Source organism: Cupressus sempervirens, chromosome 5 (genome assembly GCF_028749045.1).
Source record: "Cupressus sempervirens isolate cs-2001-9-10 chromosome 5, ASM2874904v1, whole genome shotgun sequence".
NCBI lineage: Eukaryota > Viridiplantae > Streptophyta > Pinopsida > Cupressales > Cupressaceae > Cupressus > Cupressus sempervirens.
In genome coordinates this window covers 419,043,509-419,069,003 of record NC_143122.1, presented here as the reverse complement: position 1 = coordinate 419,069,003, position 25,495 = coordinate 419,043,509, and the positions used below count along the sequence as shown (strand labels likewise).

Genomic DNA, 25,495 nt, shown 5'->3' with positions numbered 1-25,495 from the left:
CTAAACAATTATACTTATAGGCCTTCATTACAAAGGCATTATTTATGCATAATCAGATCTATACGATTTGTTCCATCAGACCAGTATGATTTCGAAGTTACAAAATTAACACATACGAATAAGGTATCTTTTTCTTATAGTGCTTACCAAGGTCGTACGGTGTCTAATTTCTCATTTGCTTTTCGTGATACCATACGGTGTATTTCTTCAAGCATGCACCCAGTCTCTTTCTCTCTAGACTATCATGCGGTGCTCTCTATCCATATCTTTGGTCGTACAGAGTGTGGGTTATGCCTTTATGCTATGTTGTGTCGTACGATCCTCCTGGAGTGTTTTTTTTGTGGTCATACAACCTCTGGCTTTTTTACTTGCCAACGTTTTCTTTTTAGGTAGTCATGCGGTATATGGTATTAACCGTATAGCTCTCTTTCCCCTTATGTGGCCATACAGTGATGTGCTTCTCTTTTGAATTGCTTTCCTAATATTGTATGGTGCATTTACCTCCTTGGACATGCTGTGTATGGTGGGTTCTAATGTTCCTTAGTATTGTACAGTCTGCTTAGGGTGTCTCTTGTACATACGGTGTTAATATTTTTGCCTCTAAATACTAATTCTCTTACTTGTACAATATCAAAATTATGACCCCAGTAATCTATACATATATATTTTACTACTATTAGTATTATTATTATTTACTATTATTATTAAATATTCACATACTATCTGAATCGTTTGTCCAGGTCTCATTATTTCCCAGACCTTCATTTCTCTCATGGTAAATATTTTACTTAGAACCATTTACTGGATTGGTCACTTCCTTCTCGTCGAGCGTCCATAATTTGATTGCTCCCTTATCGCCCACTTCACAAATCTTGTATAGTTCAACCCACTTTACTCTGAATTTAGTAAATTTGATCTCATTATGCCTGTTATATTTCAATACTAATTGGCCTGGTTGGAATTTGTTAAGCTTCAAGTGCTTGTCATGCCAAACCTTGCACCTACACTATAAAACTTTGGTGACCCATTGTGCTTGTAGTCTTTGTTCGTCGAGCTTATTTAGGTTATATAACTTCCCCCTGAGACTCTCCATGTCTCCCAACTTGTTTTCAACTGCTATTCATAAGCTCGATACCATAAACTCTATTGGTACTACGGCCTCCTAACCATACATTCACTAAAACAAAGTGTGTCCCATGGTGACCTTGTAGGAGGTACGGTAAGCCCATAACGCTGATGACAACTTCTCTTCCTAATCTTCACCTTCAACACTACATGATTTATAGATCACTAAAACCAAGATTTTGTTTATTAATTCTGCTTGTCCATTTGCTCTCGGGTAATATGGGCTTGAAAGTGAAAGGTAGATTTGAAATTCCGTCGTAAGTAGTCTAATGACATGGTTGACAAAGTGCCCTCCGCGGTTGCTTGTCAATTGAATTGGTATACCGTACCTTGTAATGATTTGTTCATAGATGAATCTCGTCATACTAGGTGTAGAGTTGTCTAGTAGGGCCCGTGCCTCTACCCACTTTGTGAGGTACTCTATTGCTATGACTATGTATCAACATCTGTGGGCTTTGCTTATCTTCATGGGTCCAACAAAGTCTAGTCACCACCATTCAAATAGTTCCTATACGTAAGGGGTTTAGGGGCATAAAATTCCCTTTTCAGTAGTTTTCCGGTACTTTGATATGTGTCACATCCAACACCCCACTCTTTAGTGTCATTGTGCATGGTAGGCCACTACAATCTTGCGAGAAGTATCTTGCGCACAATTGTGTCCAGCACCATATGTCCACCTACAGACCCTTTATGTGCTTCTTTTAATACTCTTGGTATTTCCTCCTCAAGAACACATCACTAAAGGATTTGGTCAAGTCCCATCTTGTATAGTAGCCCGTTGATCAATTGAAATGTTGGGTTTCTTAGTATGATTTTTCGTCTTTTGTTTGGTTGCATTTCCCTAGGCAATTGACTCATTGAAAGATACTCTCCAATACTTGCACACCACAATGGAAGTATGGTGATTTGAAACAACTGTGCGTCCGAAAAGTCATCATTGACCCCTCAAGTGGTTCCCCTAACTTGCATCTGGAGAGGTGGTCTATGCTCCCATGGATTTTCTTGGGTCGTACTACAATTTTAAGTGTGAATTCCTGCAGAAGAATTAACCATCTACTTATCTGTCCTTGAATGACTGGCTTATTCACTAGGTATAGAAAAGCTTGATGGTCTACATAAAACATGAACGGGGTTGCTAGAAAGTAGTGCCTAAACTTTTGCACAACATATACCATTCTGAGAACTTCCCTCTCAGTCGTGTTGTATTTCTTTTTTGCTTTTGGCAAGAGTCTACTTGCAAAGTAAATCAGGTGGTCCAATCCATGATCACATGTTTGTGCCAATGTTGCTCCGATGGCGAAATATGATGCATCAACATGTACATGGAACTCCTTGTCCCAGTTGGGGTAAGCTAGAATAGGTGTTCTGCTTAGTCGTGTCTTCAACCCTTAAAAGGCTTCATCCTGTTCTATTTCCCATTTGTAGGGTTCTCCTTTGCAAGTTAGTTTGTTGAGAGGGTAAGATATTTTGGAGAAGTTTTTAATAAACCTCTGGTAGTACCCTATGTGTCCTAGGAATGATTTTACTTCGGTCACATCTGTCGACAGTGGCATTTCCAGAATTACTTGGACCTTATCAGGCTCTGTCTTCAAGCCTGCCTTGCACACAATATGTCCCAACAATTTTCCCTGAGACGCCATGAATCTACACTTCTTAGGGTTTAGTGCTAGTCATGCCCATTTGCATCTTTCCATACACTCCTTGAGTGTGGTTAGGTGATTGTCCTCCGCCACAAAAACTGACCAATCCTCCAAGAAAGCTTTCAAGTTTCCTACTGACATCTTGTCGAAGATGTGCAGGATGACTCTTTGAAATGTTGTCAGGGTGTTGCACAGACCGAACGGCATCCGGTTGTAGGCGTAGACTCCATCTCCCACCACAAAGGTTGTTTTCAGCTTATCTTCCTTAGCGATGGATATCTGATTGTAGCCAAAAAATCCATCCATGAAGCAATATATTTCGTGCCTAACAACTTCCTCGAAAACGCTATCAGTAAATGGTATTGGAAATGGATCCTTAATTGTTACTACATTCAGAAAGTGAAAATCCATGCATATTCTTATTTGAGTGGTATCCTTTTTCAATGATATCACAATTTGAGACACCCACTCACTTGTCTATACTCGAAAACTAATGCCTGCATCAATCATTTGGTTAATCTCACTAGTGACCCATGTGGCATAGTTTTTATCCATACGGTATAGTCACTTTCGTACGGGTACTGCTCCTTGTATCAATGGGATGCAGTAGACACAATTCAGGCGATACCCCCTTCAAGTCTTTCCATGAATATCTTAAATGTTGTCACTTTTAGTACTAGATTCCAGTCATCTCCCACAAAAATGTTCTTTGGGTTGGCTTCGTCTCCTAAGTTCATCGTCCTCACCAAGGATTCTTCATATTTAATAGGTTTGTCTCCGTTGAATGTATGCGTAGGAGTTTCATCGATTGGTGCCTCTCCTTCCTTGACCTCTTTGTACTCTGTCAAAAATTCATTTTTTCCATCTTAGTTATTTCCTTCTTCCACTACTCAAGAAAAGTTCATAGTCCTCTATTTGCCAATGGAGTAGGCCATTCACTGAGTCCAAATCGTCATCGTTGGATCCTCCTCTTTTTAAGATTCCTTCTTCGTTGGGTTCCATCCTTTTCTTTCCTTCGTCGTCTCCTTGAACTTCAAAGCCTAACGACGCCACATCTTCTCCCACGATCTAGGTGTGTAGGTCAATTGCGAACCTACGACCTCCTCTTTCCATGGAAAGAATGTTCCTTTTCTAGTCATGTTTCACCTTTTCCTACACCAGCCAGCCCCTTGCGAGGATAGCGTCGTAACCTTTCCTTTTCAATGGAATGACCACAAACTCAAGTAAGAAGAGTTGTGTCTCGATCATTTTGGTTTGCGCCATTAGAGTTTCGAGGGGTTTGATTCGTGTTGATCAATGCTAAGTAGTTGGAATGTAGGCAGCCATAGGGTTGGTTGTCCCAACTTCTTCCACGTTTCCTCAAGTAGCACATTTACCTCGATCCTCTGTCCACAATGGTGTCCATTAGGATGGCTCCGAGAATACCCATCTCAACTACTGCAGGGTGTCTTCCTATGTTCAAAGTGAGTAGCATTGGGTCTACCATGGTAATTCCACTTCCACTGTGGGTGTTCTTCCTTAGCTCTTCCAACACCTTTGGGGATGGTGTCATGTTTAAGATTGTTGACTATAACTGAGGCATTGCAAGGAAAAGGTCATTTGGTTTCATAGGAACCTCAACCTACATTACCTATCGTATTATGTTTTGTTCTGCTTGGTTCCTCCTTGAGGAACCGGCAATGTCCTTCATTTTCATTCTTTCGGCCTCCATCTCTTTTTCTATTTTTGCTTTTTCCTGCTAGATCCTTTTCTTTTCCTCTTCTAGATCTGGGTATGTTGCCTTCTTTGCTTGTACACAAGTGATTGCTAATGTTTCTTCCTCACATCTTTCTATAGTCAATAGGTCCACCCTAGGCTTAGGGCATTTTATATTATCATGGTCTCCAGGACCACATCATTTGCACAATAGTTGTGGCGTTCCCTTTGTAGTACAATCTTTGGCGAAGTGACCCCAAAGGTTGCACACGCAACATTGTATCATTAGCCATCCAGTTGGATCGTATTGTATCTGGCTACGGCTCCTATTATTGTTGTTGCCTCCTCTTTAGTGTCAGTTGTTGTTTTGATACCCTCCTGAAGTTGCCACGTCATTGTTTGTATTTATTCCCGTAGCACCCGAGATGGACACTTCTTTTGTCAGTAGCACTTGCTGGTAGCCCTTTATTTTCATATTGAATGAGCATTCTTTGGTGAAATGTCCTGCAATTTGGCAAATATCGCAAAACTGATTCTTGGGGCAAGAGCCCTTTGTGCGGCCTTCCTCCTTGCAGTTTGTACACCATAGTTCCCCTTCTCTATTTTGGCCAAGATTCTTTTTCATATTTTTTAATTCTTTCATCATACACGACATATCTTTCTATAATGCCCAAGCCTTTTTATTCAATTCCTCATCACTGCTTTTGGAGGATGAGTCTTCTGAATTTGAAGATCTGTCTTTCTTCTTTCTCCTGGTTTTGTGTTCGCTCTCTAAGTCTATTGCACGGTTATACACATCAATCTACGATGCTAAAGGTACTATTTTCATCTTTTTCCTCAGTGTTGGTCGTAGTCCTTCAACAAACCATCATTTCTTCAACTTGTTAGCTGGTGGGCTTTTCATCTTTCCCACCAACTCCTTTAGTCTCCTCGCGTATACACAGACTATCTCATTCTTCCCTTTCTTTGTACTGTAAATGTCTACTACAATCTCATTGTCATCCTTGAGTAATCGAAATTCTGCTATAAATTCTTTCTTTAGTTCCGCCCATGTGGTTAGCTTCCTCTGGTCGATGTTTGAAACCAATCGATAGCTACACCTCTTAGGGTAGCTACAAATTGTCGAATCCAATCATCTTCATCCGCTACGCCATTCGCAATCCATATTGTTTTACACGTTTTATAGTGTCAAACTGTGTCGATCATCATGTCGCCAATAAATTTAGGCAGTTTTTCCTTTGGTCTCGCCATTGTTACCTTCTGCTTAGTTCCACTTGACTTCTATGCACTTGCATTTCTTTGAGTACCCGTGTTGTTCTGCGTACCCGCATTGTTTTGCACAACCGCGTTACTTTGTGGTGTGAATAGTTCTTCTCGAAGAAGGTTATCATGTTGTATCCGTTCGTGGTGTCTCGGGGACAAAGAGTTCACCCCACGCTTGTGCTCCTTCATCACCTCGAACCATGCCAGTTCCTTCTCTTCCATCCGGATTCTCTACCCTTGGCGTATACAAGTTTAAAAACTCCTCCCTTGTCTATTTAACCAAATTTAATCTTTGTCACGTCTCCTAGTCCTCAATACTTCTCGGTCGATTAGGAGAATGCATTTTGTCAATTAGAGCTCCTGTGGCACCACCTCCGTACCCGTTGGCAAGCTGTTGAAATTTTCAGCTTCGTTTTGCATGTTACGTGAGGAATAATGCTTCTTGTATTGTGTGCACATCAATAAGAAGAGTCTACCAAATACGAGATGGGTGTTTTTGATAATAAGGAGACCACGTCAGATACCATGTGCGGGAAGAGATAGCAAATTGTGCAAGACATATAAACCCGCAACTTAGTATTAAATATCATCGATTTATTTGAAAGCAATGATTGAGACTGAATTAAAATAATTTAGCAAATAAAGACCACAGCCCCCGTAGAAGTTTGGCACATCAGTTAATCAATTGGTGATTAAGTAAATTGTAAAGTGACAAAGGGAAACACAATGCACTATGAGAAGAATGAATAAATTAATAATAAAAACCAAACATCGGCAGCAACATAATCTGTAGAGTTTATGTTCAATAAAGAATAATTATCAAAGCTGCAGCTTATTTTATTCAAGGACATTATAAGTATAAAATGTGATTAAAAAGAAATTACTTTGAAAAGGGTATGATTTATTTTTGCATAAGGAAGTGACTTTTGAGTTGGAAAAGTCACATTCTTTTAAATATTCTCATATATATAGTGAGCATTAGAATGGAAAATAAGAAGTCATTCGAACAAGACACATTCAAACATTCACATATTCTCAAGAAGAAGAATTTTATATTTATTTGTACGGAGGAGAAATAAGGGCTTAAATATGACTTGTAATATAAATTCATATATTTTATTTTAATAATAAAACAAAAGGTTGTTCGTTTAATTTTTGAAGGCATGGAGATTTAAACTATAGATGGTTCGTCCTTTATAATTATTTTTTGAATTCCATGTACAATTAAAATATCAAATAATTGGACATGGTCATTTAGCATCTTAAATATTGTGATATTGCTATCAGGATTTAACTGTGTGATTTTTGAGTCAAACTCATTGACCCATGTTTCATGAGTGGTGATTCAACATGAATCCATCTCTCATGAGAATAAATGGAACACTTAGCACTCATTGGATCTAGGTGATGCTCACAGGGGTGAAGCAAACTCATTGACCCATGTTTCATGAGTAGTGATTCAACATGAATCCATCTCTCATGAGAATAAATGGGACACTTAGCACTCATTGGATCTAGGTGATGCTCATAGGGGTGAAGCACCAGGACTTCCCGGGAGGTAACCCATCCCAATACTACTCCAGCCTGAGCGTGCTTAACTACGGAGTTTCCTCCATGGTTAAACCCAAAGCTTGCAACCCCATTTGCAAAACCTTCACCAAGTGTTGCGCCTTATGAACCATTCATTAGAAAGCCCCTTAAGCTCATCAATTGATAAGTAGGAGATAATTTCCACAGCAAGTCAAATTGTGATATTGCTATTAGGATTTAACTGTGTGATTTTTTAGTCAAACTCATTGACCCATGTTTCATGAGTAGTGATTCAACATGAATCCATCTCTCATGAGAATAAATGTAACACTTAGCACTCATTGGATCAAGGTGATGCTCACAGGGGTGAAGCACCGGGACTTCTCGGGAGGTCACCCATCCCAGTACTACTCCAGCTTGAGCGTTCTTATTAATCATGGAGGAAACTCATTAGTTAAGCACGCTCAAGCTGGAGTAGTACTAGGATGGGTGACCTCCCGGGAAGTCCCGGTGCTTCACCCCTGTGAGCATCACCTAGACCCAATAAGTGCTAAGTGTTCCATTTATTCTCATGAGAGATGGATTCATGTTGAATCACTACTCATGAAACATGGGTCAATGAGTTTTACTCAAAAATCACACAGTTAAATCCTGATAGCAATATCACAATTTGACTTGTTGTGGAAATTATCTCCTACTTATCAATTGATGAGCTTAAGGGGCTTTCTAATGAATGGTTAATAAGGTGCAACACTTGGTGAAGGTTTTGCAAATGGGGTTACAAGCTTTGGGTTTAACCATGGAAGAAACTTCGTAGTTAAGCACACTCAGGCTGGAGTAGTACTGGGATGGGTGACGTACCGAGAAGTCCTGGTGCTTCACCCCTGTGAATATCACCTAGATCTAATGAGTGCTAAGTGTTCCATTTATTCTCATGAGAGATGGATTCATGTCGAATCACTACTCATGAAACATGGATCAATGAGTTTGACTCAAAAATCACACAATTAAATCCTGATAGCAATATCACAATTTGACTTGTTGTGGAAATTATCTCCTACTTATCAATTGATGAGCTTAAGGGGCTTTCTAATGAATGGTTCATAAGGCGCAACACTTGGTGAAGGTTTTGCAAATGGGGTTGCAAGCTTTGGGTTTAACCATAGAGGAAACTCCATAGTTAAGCACGCTCAGGCTGGAGTAGTACTAGGATGGGTGACCTCCAGAGAAGTCCCGGTGCTTCACCCCTGTGAGCATCACCTAGATCCAATGAGTGCTAAGTGTTCCATTTATTCTCATGAGAGATGGATTCATGTTGAATCACTACTCATGAAACATGGGTCAATGAGTTTGACTCAAAAATCACACAGTTAAATCCTGATAGCAATATCACAATTTGACTTGCTGTGGAAATTATCTCCTACTTATCAATCTTAAATATTGTGAAATCTCAAATTGTTTTCGTATCTGTGTCCAATTTGTCTCCCTACCAGAGTAGTTAAAGTTCAATCTGGACTAATTTAAGATTGTATATATATTTGATCTGTCGTGTCTTGATTATTTAATTGGTGGCAGCATAAGTGCATAGAACATCATGAAGTCATATGTGAAAATCTTCACTGAAGTTAACTCTATTACTTGAATGAGCAGAGGCTTTGCTCTTTTTATTATTAAAGTCAGAAAATCTATATCTTCCTTCTTACAAATCTCAGATTCATTATTAACAAAACCTTATACAAAACATTCAATTCAAACACTCAACATTTAGTTTTATTTTAATTGTGTTCTAGGACTTTGCTAGCCTAAGACCCTCTATCCAAATAATTAGCCTACAAGGACCACAATAATAGGCTAACCCCTCAATATATGATGCTGGCAAACATGGGGACATCAAATCATCGTCATCCTTATCTAATATACCCATAAATTGTGTGAAGGAAAGGTCATGTATCTCCTTACAAAGATTGCAATACTTATGGTCATTGCTCATAATTGCACCATCGGTTTCCTTGGCATGAGGCCTCCTGTAAATTTTTATGGAGATGAAACCTTACAGTGCCAAATTTTCCTTGAATGTGCATCATCTAATTGTGGCAATTCCTGAATGATCTATTGTTGTGTTTGTTCAAAGGCTTTCCATATCTCTTTTAGCTAGACATTTTTCCCAAGATAACTTAACTAAATGCCCAAAGAGCAAGACTAACCCAACTGGCTAGCATAATTGTGACTCCAATACCACTATAATAACCCTTGCTAATTCTGAAACTAGATTCCACAACAAAAAACCAGTCTATGTGACGGGCATTTAATCAAACACTTGTATGTTCATAACATTCTGGAATACTCATTAATTCTTCAGAGTATTACACCAAACACTTCGCATACTAGAAAATAAGTTCATAAGATAGGCATTTGGACAACATTGAGTGGGATGTAACATTCAGCTATTTATATCTAACCATCAAAGCAATATTGTCAAACAGTTTAACACTGAGTGGGATGTAACATTCAGCTATTTATATCTAACCATCAAAGAAATATTGTCAAACAGTTTGCAAGTACCTTCTATTTATGAGTAAATTCTGATCTTGCTCTGACTCCTATAATTTTTTGTGTATACTAGATTGAGGTAATGATGATGACAATACTTATTAATGCATTCAAGAGATTCCAACTGAGTGCGCTCTAGATTTACACGCATATAAGACCAAAGAATTCAATCTTTCAGAGACGGCAAATACAAATCAGATTGCTATAACATCAAACCTATTATCATTTATCAAATAAGACCATCAAATGCAGCATGCCTTCATTACATCTCATACATGCAGAAATATGAAATGACATAGATAACCATGAATAATGAGTGATTTGCACCTGCAAGTTCGATTATTTGTCTAGATCATGCAGAATTAAATCCATCTCCTCCAAAGAAATGATTACTCAGAGGTTTTATTGCCACGTTCTGGTATTGCTGATAATCGTTTCCTAGCCGTGGGTACCCATCAAGCCACATCCAAGAAACTAATAATCGAGAGACCCCATATTTGAATAGGTGCGAACATGCTCAAATCATGCTGTGGACTGTATTTCTCTGAACAGCTCTTCAATGAAGGTTGTGCCTCGCATGAGGAATGCCCAGCGACAAGCACACGTGCAATCTATGCAAATATTAAAGTGACCGCCTTAAATGCAGGAAATAAATCTACTGATTTTTCTGGGGTTTTGTCCAGAAGAATTTCTTCACAACAGTTACATCCTGATGAGTATTGCCTTGGAATAGGCTTGCAGATAGAATCTAATATCAATTAAATGATTGAATAGCTATGTTACCCCGAGTTTCCAATACGGGGACGATGGGGGACGGCTTTTTGGGATGGCAAATCTTTTTGGTGATTTTGGAGACAAGGAGGGACAGCAAACGGGGATGGCCATATATATGTAGGGAAATTTTAAAATATACATTGAAATTTGCAAATATACATCCATTCATATGAAACTAAGCACAAAGCATGCCATTTAAACATTATAGAACCATAACATACAACATTTTAATGCCATCTAGCAGATAATATCCAATTTCAATACTTGATTGTCAAAATGCATATCAATATCAGTGAACAATATCATAATGATAAACATGATAAATCTGAAGATCTAAATCTAGAAAAGCCTAAAGCTATACGCCCAAAGGCTAGAGGGCTACCATAAAGTAATCAATGTATCACAATCATGTTCACATTCGACATAAAAATCATAACATAGAAAAATGAAGCAAACTGCTGCTCCTATTCTGCCTCTATAGCATAGTTCCGAAAATCGCCCAAAAATTGTGTGAATCGCAATCCGATTCAATCCAGCCGAGTTTTTGTGAATCGTAATCGGCGATTTTTTGGCATGGATCACCGATTCATGCCAAAAATCTCCTGAATCTCCCTTGTGAATCGGCCACGGCAGCCAATAAAGTTGCATTCAATTTTTTCTAAAAATACATATTTTTATTGTTTTCTTTTTAGCCTTTCCTCTTTGTTTTAACCCTAAAGGGCCTTCTAATTATTAAGCATGAGTAGAAGAGAGGAAAGGTGAGAGAGAAGAAGAGAAAAGAAAATCCACAGGTTTCCAACCAGCAAGAAGGAAGAGCACCAAAGAGATCAGAAGTCCATCTAGAAAGGCTATAAATTGCATTGGGAGCCTACAATTTACATTTTACATAACATAGTTACATATGTGATGGATTTTATGTTCCAAACTTCCATGTTTATGTATGTTAACTTTTAACTTCTATTTGATGATGTTATAGTGTGTTTAAGTTATATTCAATAAAGGGTGCATGAAATAAGTTTTAAATTGTTAAAATCTCTAAATTTAAAGGGTTTTTTCAAATTTTTCGATTCATCGCCAATTCATAGCCGATTCACGATTTGATTCGGCCTTGCCGATTCCAATTCTCGTTACTTTGCTCTACAGCATTTGGAGGGGTGGGGTCACTTTTAAATTTTTTTGCATAAAAAAAAACAAAAATTTAATTCGGGAGTACTGGGGATGGCCAGCCGTCCCCCTTCTTTCCCAGCCATCCTCGAGTTTCGAGGACGTCCCCTGGTAATTTGCCTATTTTGGGGACAGCTGTGGGATGTCCCGTACCCATCCCCCCATCCTAGGACATCCCCATTTCCGAAACTCCTGTTTTTAGGCCGGGTACACATCCCTAGGGAAAATAGTTGAATAGTAATCATTCTTACTCCAACCCCAATGATGCCCTCTATAGCCGTCACAACAGCTATCAATTTCCATTCTCCAATATTTATTGTTCTAGCCACATCCTTAATATAATCACCCTTAGTAAATGTAAGACTTGGGCATAAAAATGAGGAGTCCATAATATTAATTAAATGCTAGGTGTCCAAGTTGCCTCCTTGACATGTTTAAGTGACCCATGAACAATTAAATACAAGTGAATTACAACTGTAGCTTTTTGCCTCTTACATTCAATTATTCACTTTATTCCCTTGCAAACTTCCTTTTACTCTAGCCTCAAGGAACAAAAGGCCAGAGAAATCATTTATTATTGTGCTTAGTGTAAAGGGACATTACATTCAATGGTTAGGTTTCATGTTTTCTCTCATTTGGCAAGATAATTTTTATTGAAAGAGTAGGGACCTACATTCTTTGGACAGAACCATGGATGTGTCCCATGTGGGTAGGTCAATCAATATAGGCATAGTTTTCAGACTCAGACGCAGAGAGTACTCAGCCAGCCCCAAAATTTTTTACTCACATTCTCAACAAACAAAAAACGGCAAAAACTCGGCAACTTAGAAAGTACTAAAAGTTTAAATTTCATAAACATCACATATTTGTAAAATTCAATTATAGATTTTATTACACTAAAAAAATAAAAAATTGACATCTGAACAGAGAAAAGGTATGGTTGTATAGCCAAAAACACATGAAAAATGCATTTTAACCATTGTTTTACCCGTGTTGACATTTTTAGCCATATTTTCCATATGAACTGTAAAAGCGTGAAACTTGTAAAAACACACAAAGCAAAAAAACGTACTTAACAAATCATAAAGTTGTCGCAGGGTTCACAAACAATGAATATAGGTCGCATGGCCCTAGAATAAGAGGCTGGATACAGTTATGATATATTATATTATATTAATTTGCTAATTTCAGAATTTTTTTGGCTTTCTGATTTTTTAGTTAAAAACAAAGCCACATAATAAGATTCAATTTTTTTAATTTCAGAAGTCTAGTTATGTTGAACATATTTTCCTGCCTAGATTTTAAGCTGTTGTTCAAAACCTTTGCCTTAAAAGGTTCCAGATTTAATCATGCCAATTGAAACTAGGTACCTGACTTGTTATTAGAATAAGAAATTGTGTACATTCCCATCTGTATAAAATTCAGATTCCTATGTATATTTAATATGGGGGATATTAAAATAAATAAAGTTAAGAAACATAAGCTACACCTGATATACCTGTTTTTCGCATGTAGGGGCACAAAAATCAATCAAGCTAAGAAAAACTAGTTAAACCTATATACCTGTTTCAGATCTACAATATCTAAATCCCAAAAGTAGTGATCACCAAACTCATCAATATCCTCTTTCATTTTCTCTTTAGTTGAGTCTGAAAGATTGAGAAAGTATCTGTGTCCAAGGCCATAAACCAAATTTTCAAATAAATTAACTAGCTCATAGATCGGCAACCAAAAAGACCTACCAGATAATAGAAACTTAATCATCATTCAAGTTACACCTAAATGCTTTAAGGCTTTATTAATACTAACTTTGCTCGTAATGGCAAGAGAGACTTCTGTTTACAACAATCAATGACCCAAGAGTAATGAATGACATCTCCGTGCTTTGTTGCTGCTTGGTATTTGATTCCTGCAGATAAAAATGAAAAAAATAATAGTAACCTTTTACACAAATAACACATCTTGAAGAAGAAAAAAGCAGAGCAGCAATATCTTAAGTTTTCTAAGTTTAAATTAAGCGAAAGAACGGCCACCTCTCTTATCAGCTGCAATAGCATGAGTAACTGAATCGTTAAGGTTCAACGACAATGAACCCCCGTTTTCCACCACCATTTTGTGAAAATTCTCTAGTGAATACTCAGGGGGAAAATTTACAAAATCTATCTTGTAAAGGCATAAACTTTATATCAAAGAATTTAACATAAAATGTGCTTCAACATAGTGCCATAGAACACCAATCAAAAAGCTAGAATCAAGGTTGTTCAGAAAAAGCAAGAGAAAATAATCTTATCTCTTTGTATCCTTCGGGCTATGGACATTTGAAGTAGTCTTAAACTTAGCAACTCATAATATTCAATGAAATGGGGAAGAACTTTCCATTTTCAGGCAATAGCTTTTATATTAAAATCACTTTCAAAGGATACAGAACAAAAAATTCTTAAAAATCAAGGTCTCCCTTTTAACATCAGATATATCTGTCATTAGCATATGGGATGGTACTATAGTGAGAATCCTCTTTTCTCCCTTTGAAGTGTCTTTGATATGTTTTGGCTTCCGTTGACCCAAACCTGTATGGTGATCAGCTTTCTGTATTGTCCCACTACTTGATTGTACTAAGTCCACAAATGCTGCCATAAACACTGTTAGTGATCATGTGTCTTCCAGCTTTCAGAAAGCCAAATAAATATAGTTTACATAGGATAAATAAATAATCATTATATCTATGGAAGTACCCAAAGAGATCTTACTCTGTACATCAAGGCATTCATTCCAAGGCTTGTCATATCGCACCCTATGTATGCGTGGGAATCTCAAGCTATAAGGTGAGGCAAAGACCTAAACAAAAAATGATGAATACAAAAGGAGAGTAAAGGTTCTATACAAACAAAAACAAATAGGATATTAAAGTCCCCAAGGAATCAGATGTGTTTGGTGCAGTTATAGTGGAACTGTAAAGGTTTGAAACAATGTTCTCTTCACATATGTAACAAATCAAGTAGTAGTTTGAAAAAGGAGTATGTCTCCAATACCTCTGACTTAATCATCCGCACATCACTTGTTATCTCTAATATAACTGACCTGCATTGCAAACCCTAAGAATGTAAAAGCTATCGTCAATGAACAAAGATTAACTCCTCCATATCATAGAATTTCAAAAGTTTAAAAACTAAAAAACAATTATTCTCACTTTTCAGGTCTTTCAATCCAAACATCAGGTCTCTCCTTCCCATTATTTGTCACTGTATAAAAGCTTGGCACCTTTGAGTTCTTTTCATTTCGCCTGTTGCCAAAATAAATATGAATAAATACATTAACGCAAATTTATTCCATCTGAGGAAAAAATAAATGAGAAAAAATTGTACGTTCAAAATGCTCAAAAACATACTGCATATTTATTACACTAAATATTTAAAAAGAGCATACATATAATTTGAGTTTATACAATGCACTACTAAATATGGAAGGGTAATGATGATTTTAATCTTTGAAAGAATATAATTAAGAATAAATTTCCTTCCAATATTTCATGATCATCAAAAAATATTTGCATACATACGTGGATAATGGAGAATCTGAAAGAACGGTGTGGTTTTTTGTAAAATCTAGTACATTTCTTTAAGAAATACATAATGCTCTAGCATAGAAATTTACATTTGTTCTATCTTTCTATAATGTTCCGTACGGTTTCGATAATGTTCCCAAAAGTTTCAAAGATTTCCCGAACGGTTTTGGTAAAGTTCTCGAAAGTTTCAGAGATGCTTCCAAAAGGTTTCTGCTCTAATAACACTATAATGTTTTGTTCTAGAGTTTCCTCCTTATGAAGTCTCGTAGTATGCTTTAGTCTTATCGTGTGCTTCACGTAGTCTGGTTGTGTGCTCCAAGTAGTATCTCTCAGTGCTTCAGGTAGTTCTCACTTGGTGCTTCGGATGGCCAATGCTTCAGGTCAATGCTTCGGGTAGTTCTCCCTTAATGCTTCGGGTGGCCAGTGCTTCAGGTCAGTGCTTCCAATCAATGCTTCGGGTCAATGCTTTGGGTTAGTGCTTCAGTTAGTGCTTCAGGTCAATGCTTTGGGGGCCAATGCTTCAGGTCAGTGCTTCGGGTGGCCAGTGCTTCAGGTAGTTCTCCCTTAGTGCTTCAGGTGGCCAATGGTTCAGGTCTGTGCTTCAGGTAGTTCTCCCTCTGTGCTTCGGATGGCTAGTGCTTCAGGTAGTACATTATTATCTTGATGGTCATACAGTAGTGTATGGCTGTACAGTGTAGGCTTGAAGGTGGTATGGTGTTCTCTTGAAGGTCGTACGGTAGTGTAAGTGACCGTTGTACGGTTGAATGTTGTATAGTAGTGTGGTGGTCGTACGGTGGAATGTCACTATGGTCATTATGGGATGGAGCTGCAATGGTCGTACGGTGTGGGAAGAAGACAAGCAGAAATATAGTTATGGAGTTGTCCAAGTCGTACGGTTGTAGTATGGAAGATGCACTTCGTGATGTGGGGGATGGACAGTGTACGGATAGAGGAGGAATGCTAAGTTATTCAACCATAAATTTATAGATCCGAATTCATTAATAAACCAAACAAGAATGGAGATTGAACACGAATATCCTTCAATTAATATTTGCAATAAGATGGTGCTCTGATTTGCCAGATCCAAGCTATGTATTACGTGCAATGGAATAGGGTGAGGGTTGAATCCCACCGAAACCGAATAAGCCAAGTAGGGAAGATCTTTCACTTCCAAAATGGCGAACAACAAAAAATCCCAATAGGAATTCACAGTACAAAATAAATAATCAGAATGCATACCTACAACTACTACAAGCCGTGCTTAAATACTCGTTGGGGAAAACCTTTCCGAGGGTGTACAAAGATAGCCGACGGCAACACTTACCAACGGAAACTAAAATAAAAATAGGTCCAAGATATATTAAATCAATCGGAACCACAAATACAAATATTAACTTGGGCCCCATATTAATTAATTAAAGTAACTAATTAAAGGTCCTTATATTATTTAAATTCTGGGACTATTTAATTAATTGATTTAAGTAAAAAATTACATTAAAATTTGGGGACATGACACTTTCTAGAACAACACAGAGAAAAGCAATGTCTATAGTAGACCAATTCTTCAAATTAAAAAGGGTAATCCCCCCAAAACCCAAACTACTACCCTGAATTTAACTAAATTTCCGTATATGCACAATGTTCAAAATTTTGATAGTTGCTTTGCATTAATTGTAAATATTCAACTATGTTTTTGGCACAGACTTCAAGTGTCAAAATATCAAAAGTCAAGGCTTGTAAAGTGATTTTCAATTCAAAGAAAAACCAATTCAAGTACAAATGATAAAAGGATTCTATCACTTAATTCTGAGACCAATAACTGGCTACAAACAAATATTTAACAAAATAACACCATCAAAAGTCAATTATTGGTAAAATTAGATACCAATATTATACATCAACAAGACATGATTAATTGGACAAAGAATGAACAATTTTAGAAATAAATTGCTAAAGCACTACAAATACTTATGGGAATAATGAGCATCAATGTAAAGCTTAAGCTTAAAGCTGTTATTTGATTTAATTAAATTTTCTAAATTGTGAACAGAAGATAATGATCACAAAACCACAAAGACTTGACTGCATTCACTATTACTACATCTTATAAGCTCATAGCACTTGTTTATAGGCTCTAGAAGAAGCGTTCAGCGATCAAATAGTAATACAATAAAATCTTTGAACATGTGTTTCTATAGAATAGCCTTATATCTATCCTTTTTTAAAAAGTCAATAGAATAATCCAATAGCTTAGAATAGGATTTCCCCTAATCTATTTTCTCCCTATCATAGTCCAAACAATAAGATGACATCATTGCTTTAAGTAACTTTTTCTTTTAAAAATTCAAAATTGCAATGGAATCATCTTTAGTCAATGTTTTTGTCACACTTCTTGAATGGTACTGCCAACTCAAAACTGTGGCATTTCCTTTATGTTTGAAGTTATTTCTGTTTCAGCACATTATCATTTGATAAATAGTTGGAAGAAGTTGCAGACTAATTGTTTGCCATCATTTAGAATGAGGAAATTAAGGCAGTATGATTGATTGAAGGTAGATTGCAGCTAATATGTGAGTCCGTGCAAAAGTAAAGGGCAGTCACTGAGTTATTTGAGGGCCACATGAGGGCAGAGAAAGTGGCGTTTGAGATTTTGAAGGCACGTTTCGTGATTTGGGCCCTTCTCTTACAAACTCCAGCCTTGGCGTCAATTCCATGATAGCTGAGATACATTTTTGGGTGTCCAATATTTCCAGCATTCAGCTATAAGTCTGCTGTAATTAATTTCCAGAATTCTGAATAATGTAATTGCATGCATTGTACTTGACTTGATTAATAGTTTCATGGTGGATTAATGTAATAGAGGTGTTAATGATTTATGGGTTAGCAATTAGTTTAGTTCATGCATTATTATATGTTAAGTAATTGCAAAACCATTCAATTACAAATAAAACAAACACATTTACATTCATAAATCAGGAATTAAGGTTTACATGAAAATTGTTTGAAAAATGTCAAACATTCACAATTGAAGCAAATCTAGTGCTTGTTGAAGTCAGAACCTTGTTGGGGTTCTTATAGTAGTATTAGAGCGATTCACTACCATCCTATGGGGGAAGCATCTTACATTCAAGACAGAGGGTTTGTGTGAATCATTGGTAAAACAAAATCTTCACAAGATCTCATGACAAACTTCATGCATGCCTTTCAAGTATTATAACTAGCAATCGCACCTTAGTGTGCAATAGGTACGCCATATTTTTGTGTAAATTTTTTTGCTTGACTAACACAAAGGAGACATTTTATTTATTATTCACATTTAATACAATATGTTTGGCAATCAATAATCACCTTGATAATTAGGCAGGAGAGTGAAAGTAGCAAATATTAATGTGAAAGACTCTTCAATGACCTTTGATTTCCCAGTCCATCTAGTGTATGGTCCATTTTTTGTGTGTATGCAATGTCATTTACACTTGTGGAGATTACAAAATTTTAATCAGCTTTGAATTTGTAGACTCTAATTTGTAACGTATGTGTCCAAAAAGTTTCAAGCTTACCTATAGTAGTGGTTTCAAATTTGATATTGTTGGAGGACTTGTATTTGATAATGTTTGAAGGTACATCTCCTCTTCTTTCCTTCGTGCAACAAATGGGTTTTGTTGCATCCTTGCATATCTTTCAAATGTGAATGTGGGTTGAATGCGGAGGTTTGTAAGTTCACGTACTCTTGATATTGCTGTGAATGTTAGCCCTTGGTGTAACTTGTAAGTATGGATCAATAATAGATGAGCCTGCAAGAATCTTAGCTAGTCCACCACTAGTTAAAGTCACCATCGTGAGATTAAGTGGAAAAGGAATACAAGACCCTGCAAATACGTTGATATGATTTGATTAGACTATCTAGGGATCAAAATTTGTGTTCTTAAAATACACGATTGAGGACAACTAGATGTATATTAATAAGGTAGATGCTTTGTTCCAAAAGTAGCATATTGTTGTACATAGAGCTTCTTTTTTTTTCCAACTCCTTTAATCACACGTGAGAAAGGGAAATAGCCTTGCATTAATTTGTTGTACAATTACATATGTTTACATGATTTCCTTGTATCTAACTCATACTAATATTATCTAGCCTACAACCAATTTCATTGGTGGAAGCAATTTTCTATAAAATTTCATTTTTTTAAAAATTTCATGTACAAAACATGTACTTTCATGTCTATTCCAAGGTTACATATGTTAAAAATTGAAACCTGGATAAATACATTATAAAAGTTGATAAAGACAATGATCTCCGAGTTACATAGTACGAAAGCAAGAGAAAATATCACATTTTATTGAATTGCCTCTCATATGTGTCAACTATTGAGAGTGTATCACCATTTGCATAGTGTTGTTCATAGTAGATCTCCCTAATGAAAGTGCAAAGCCCCTCCAACTCAGTGCAGCCATTCAAAAGTTGTATCACATCCATTTCTTCCACATGACGCAAAGAGAGACAATTTGGTTTGAAGTTATTCAAAATGTCATGGCAACTACTTGAAACAGTCGAAGATAGGCTATGTACGTTACTTGCTAAATATTTAGGCTTTTTCGCAAAGCTACTTGCTTCTGGTATGGAAGTAGTTGCCACAAGTCCATGCAAGGGGTTGTTGACACTCCTTGTTGAATCCCCACTTGAAATTTGGATGATTTCTTTGCTATTTTCAATTGTTGCCATTTCTTGAGAGTAGCAAGCATAAATTTTGTATGAGTTCAAAGTGGATTGTACATGGAATGTTCTTCTACTTTACATTGATTTGTGATATCTTCAATTCATACATGGGGATTTTCTAATGACTAATTGTATTTGTGCTATCTGTAAGCAAGGGATTCCAAGCAATGTGTAAATGACCTTATACTTGGTAAATTTTTGTATGAAATTTTTCTAACCTAAAAAAAATTATTGTTCTGTTTGAGAAAGATGATGGTATATACTTGTTTATATTTATGTCAAGTTAGTTTACTAATCTACCATTACTGCCTAAATCAGTAATATTCAAAATAACAATAAAATATAAAAACTGAACACTAAATTTGAGCACAAAAAGTAATTGGTTATTATTGTTTAAAAAAATAGATATATAAAGAGAATGGATTCAAAATGCGGCCAAATCATATGTAAGAACCAAAAATGATAAATATTGACCAATATAACTTTAATGTCTTTGTTCATTATTTTGTTTTTAGAGTATTGTTCTATGGTTTAAGCTAGTGCTTAGAATTTGAGCTTTATGTTTATTTAAGCCATTTACTCTCAAAATAATTAAGTTCTTCGAATTTGAGTTTAATATGTATATATGTTATTTACTCTAAAAATATTTATATAATATTTATTATAATAAATCTAATAGTATACATATCCAATTATAGTTAATTACAATATATGTTAACTTGTTATTTGTCTTATTTGATGATGTTATGTACATAACTAAAATTTGATAGAAAACAAAGAAAATGAGCTCTAACCATAGTGAAAGACTAACTCTAACCACTATACTACCCATTATGTACATCCTATCCATTGGCTATTTATTTGTGAATATTTTTTCTTGAATATCTATAATGAATAAATAACTATGAAATTGAGAAATAGCAAAAACAGCAATAATATTTATATCATAAATTAAGTAAGAAAATTATAAGCTAGTAATAATATGTTTATGTGTAAACATTTATGGAAAATAAATTTAAACTAAATAATGATTAAAATTTACCTTAATATACATATAAATTATCCCAATTTTATCTTAGTATACCATTTTACTATGAAAATTTTAATTCATAGATTTGAGCATTAAGCTATAACATTTATAATATTTATCCAATACTACTTTCATGTTTATAAAATATCTTAGATAAATTACAACTAATTTAACATTTACATTAAATCCAATCCATCTTGATATAAAACAAAACAATTGTGAAGAAGAACAAAATAAACTACTAAAAGAATGAATCAAAATTTATATGATAGCCTAAAATAAATCATCAATCTAAAGTTAACATTACATTTCACAATTTTAAACTAGAAAATTTTGCTTTTAATGATAAAATATCACATAGTTAAGTTCTAATAGCAATATCACAATTTGACTTGCTGTGGAAATTATCTCCTACTTATCAATAAAATATTATATTGTACTCTAATATTTGAGCCTACATATAATTTTCCAATGACCCTAACGTCAGGAAACCCTAACACCAGGAAATGCTAAATTATCGATGGTAGACAAACGACCAATTGTGTTCCGCCAACAGAAGGGGAGGCACAAATGAAACGTTGGTGTTGCAAAATGTTTCATTTAACATCTCAAAGGGTCCTCTGAGGGCAGATGAAATGCCACTTTCGTGTCAATTAACAGAAGAAAAAGTTTGAGTATAGCTAAGCAATGAAAAACACACTTCAATATCGCTAAAACCCCACTATAGCAAACAAACGATCAATTTCACGGCAATTGATAGACTCCGAACTACGAAGAATACCTAAATCGACATAATAGTGAAATTTCTAATGCCAAGCAAACGGTTGATGTTGCTTCAATTAAACAAAACGATGAAAACCAAAAACACCCTTGGAAAATTCTGTTCAAGGTAAACAAAATCCTCCAATAAAGGACAGAACCACTAGATTCATCTAAATTAACAGGAAAGCATCAATGGTCCTAAAGGGCCTGTGGAGAACAGCACTACTTGGAAGAAGGCTCCTACTGTTGCGGTAGACTTTGTTCTTTGCGTAGCGTGCATTTCCAATGCATAGTCCTGCAATAATGTATTGGTGCTCAACGCTATTTAAAGGTCGTTTGAAAGATGTTGCAGATATATAGTAATATCTCTTGGTTAGACTGCAATAACTGCAAATTAGTGAAGCAATAATTTCGATCAGGATATGGGTTGTTGGTTTGCAACAAGTCCACAGGAATGTTCTAGTGGTAACAATTATCATAGCCACCTTGTGTCACTGCTATGGAAAGTATTTAGAGTGACCCGGCTCAGTGATACGGCTGTGTGCATTGACTGGAATAAGAAAATGTAGACGTGTGTAGAGCCGTAGAAGCCTAGCGTTCACTTTGGGCACCGGCTACAGTGCAACATATTTGCACCGAGCCGCTGCCCGTCTATATGCCCGTGTTCAGTACTGTCTGCTGAAAAATTCCCTGTCAGATAATTTTGTGCATTTCAAATATGCCCAATGAAAAGTAAATATTTTCGTTGAGACATTTTTAAAATATTTTCATTGAGACATTTTTTATTTTAATATTTGAATAGTTAAAAAAATAAAAATTTACTTGATAACAAATAACTATTTTCATTGTTTCATTTAGTGAAAGGGGACTTTTTTATTTCAATATTTGAATATTTTTTTTAAAATAAAAAATTACTTGATAAATTATTTTTTTATTTAAGCATTTTAAAGAACAAATTTATTCGGTTGAAGTTTTAATAATTTATTAGTAAGTATTAAAAAATTTAGGATTTTTTTTTAAGAATTTGAAATGTTTTGAATGTTTGAAGTCATATTTTAATTTTTTTAATTTATTATGATTTGTCATTAAGTAAAAATTTGGATTAAAAATTAATTATTGTAAAGTGTTTCATAACTTTTAACTATGTTAAAATAATAAGTGACATACTCTAAAAATAAAATAATATATTGCTTTTAGTTTTAATAATATATTCAATAATATTAAATTAAACTTATATTATTATTGAATATATAAAGCATGAATATAATTTAATCTTAAATTATAGTAAAACTTATATATTATTATTGAATATATAAAACTATGAATATAATTTAAGATTAAATAAAATTAAGGATAGGATTGTTGTGGATAATTAAGAGCTCACTGACATTAATGACATTATTGCTGCCTTTGAAAAGTTTTACAAAGCCTTATTCAATTATGAAGACAGCAGCAATGCCAAAGATCTTAGGAATAAATGTAAGGAGCTTATTCACAAGAAAATTGCTAAGGATGATGCCTCCATCCTTAGTGATGGGATTTCGGTTTAGGAGATCTCTAATGCTATATCTGCTCTTAACAAGGATAAAGCGCCTGGGCCGGATGGTCTCCTTGCTGAATTTTACCAATCCAATATTGATTGGATTGCCAAGGATTTATTTGATCTATATGTAGAAGCCTATGATTGTGGCACTCTTGGTAATTCTATCAATATGGGGATTATTAAACTCATCCCTAAGGATGGAGACAAGTCTCTTATCAAGAACTGGCGACCAATTACTCTGCTCAATGTTTCATACAAAATTCTGGCCAAAGCTTTGGCCTCTCGACTTGTTAATATTTTGCCCAACTTCATTTGTCCTACCCAGACTGGCTTCATCAAGGGTCGTTATATTCTAGAAAACCTTGTCACCAACTAGGAATCAATGGATTGGGCCAAAACTTCAAATCAGAGCTCTACTATGTTTCTTTTAGATTTTGAGAAAGCTTATGACCACGTTGAATGGGATTTCATCCTTTCTATTCTTCAAGCCTTCGGATTCCCTGATGAATTTATTAGGTACATTCAAGTCCTGCTTAAGGATTCCTCTGCTAGAATTAAAATCAATGATTTTTTATCTAATCATATTCCCCTGTCCCAGTCCATTCGACATGGATGTCCCCTTGCTCCTACAGTTTTTGTCATAGCTTCTAATGCCTTGTATTATATCCTCAGAGACAATAATATCTCTCCCAAAGTTAATGGGATTTCTCTCCCTGATAATTCTGAGCTTCTCAATATCCAATTTGCGGATGATACCTCACTCTTCCTTGAATTTTCATCTCTTAATATTCAACATCTCAATCTGAAACTTGATTTGTTTGAAACCATCTCCAGTGCTTGCATATCTAAATCCAAATCTATCATGCTTGGATGGAAAGATGAACCTCCAGATTGGTTTCCCTAGTTTGGATACTCTTGGGGCAGACCTAATAAAATTGTTAGATATTTGGGGGTTCCTTTTTCCATCTCCCCTTCACTCAAAGACATGTGGATTTGGGTTAAGGATAGAATTATCAAGAAGCTTTACAAGTGGGATAATAGGGTGCTTTCGCCTGCTGGTAGAGTGTAGGTGTGCCAGAAAATCTTGTCATCCTATAGTATATACTATTCCTCTGTTTGGATGTTCAGTAATTACAAATTGTTTGAAATTCAGAAGGCCATCAAGAGATTCCCTGGCCTGATGGCCAAGGTAATAGGAAGAAACATGTTGTTAGATGGACTTGGTGTCATATTGATAAGAAATCAAGTGGTTTAGGCCTTAAAGACCTTAGGATCCAAGGAATTTCTCTTACTGCTAAGTGGATTTTTCAGGCTCTTGATGTTTAGGAGCCATGGAAGATTCTCCTTAGAAATAACATTCAATCTAGCTATCTTAAGCAGGCCAAACATTGGAAGAATTTTCCATTTTCTGACCTTGTTGTTGAAACATTCCCTGTCTTTGTCCAAGGTTCCCTGGTTTTTAAATCTATCTGGAAGGCTTGGGAACTTGTGAGGGGCTTTATTTATAATTCTAACTTTGCTAACAATAACTCTATTCACGGTGAGCACTCTATATGGTGGAATTTGCAACATAATGGTAAGCCTCTTGCCATGAGTCAAGAATGTTCTGCAAAACTTTGGAATAGCCATGGTATCGAGAGCTTTATTGATATCTTGGAAAATGATAACCTTGCTAGTTGGCAAGATATCAGGATTAAGTTCAATCTTCCTGACTCTCACAAGCGTACCTATAATATGATTGCCAATGCCTGTCAAAGCTAAAGATATATATAAGGTGCTTAATAAAGACCACTATGTTATATCACACCTGAATACCATTTGGTATATGAATTTGGATTCTCTTGAATGGCAAAAAATTCTTGACAGATTTGGAAGTCCCATATTCCTCCCAAAATCTTGCATTTTAAATGGCAACTTCTTCTTGATAGGTTTCCTGTAAAAAATCAAACTGGTGATATTGACTCTTGTTCTATTTCTAGGTCTCCTAAAAGTTTAAGGCATATATTCTTTACTTGTCAATTTGCTAGGATTATATGGAAGTTTTTTGGAATCTCTATAATTGATCATGTCTTTGTTCTTGATACTATTCTTGGAAACATATTTGGTCTTAAGAAGGATGCTAACTTTTTCTGGAACATTCTCT

At 35.7% G+C, this 25,495-nt stretch overlaps 1 protein-coding gene across 1 annotated transcript in view; it reads right to left on the bottom strand.

Annotated features, from left to right (window-relative positions):
* The window catches only part of ATLIG4 (DNA ligase IV), a 247,221-nt gene that overhangs the window by 33,571 nt on the left and 188,155 nt on the right, over positions 1–25,495 (bottom strand). The window contains exons 17-23 of the mRNA XM_089830934.1: positions 14,929–15,021; positions 14,771–14,819; positions 14,489–14,576; positions 14,165–14,368; positions 13,775–13,900; positions 13,551–13,650; positions 13,305–13,410 (exon numbers count right to left, since the gene is read on the bottom strand). Coding sequence (XP_089687060.1) covers positions 13,305–13,410; positions 13,551–13,650; positions 13,775–13,900; positions 14,165–14,368; positions 14,489–14,576; positions 14,771–14,819; positions 14,929–15,021 — 766 coding nt within the window. The remainder of the gene's footprint in view (positions 1–13,304; positions 13,411–13,550; positions 13,651–13,774; positions 13,901–14,164; positions 14,369–14,488; positions 14,577–14,770; positions 14,820–14,928; positions 15,022–25,495) is intronic.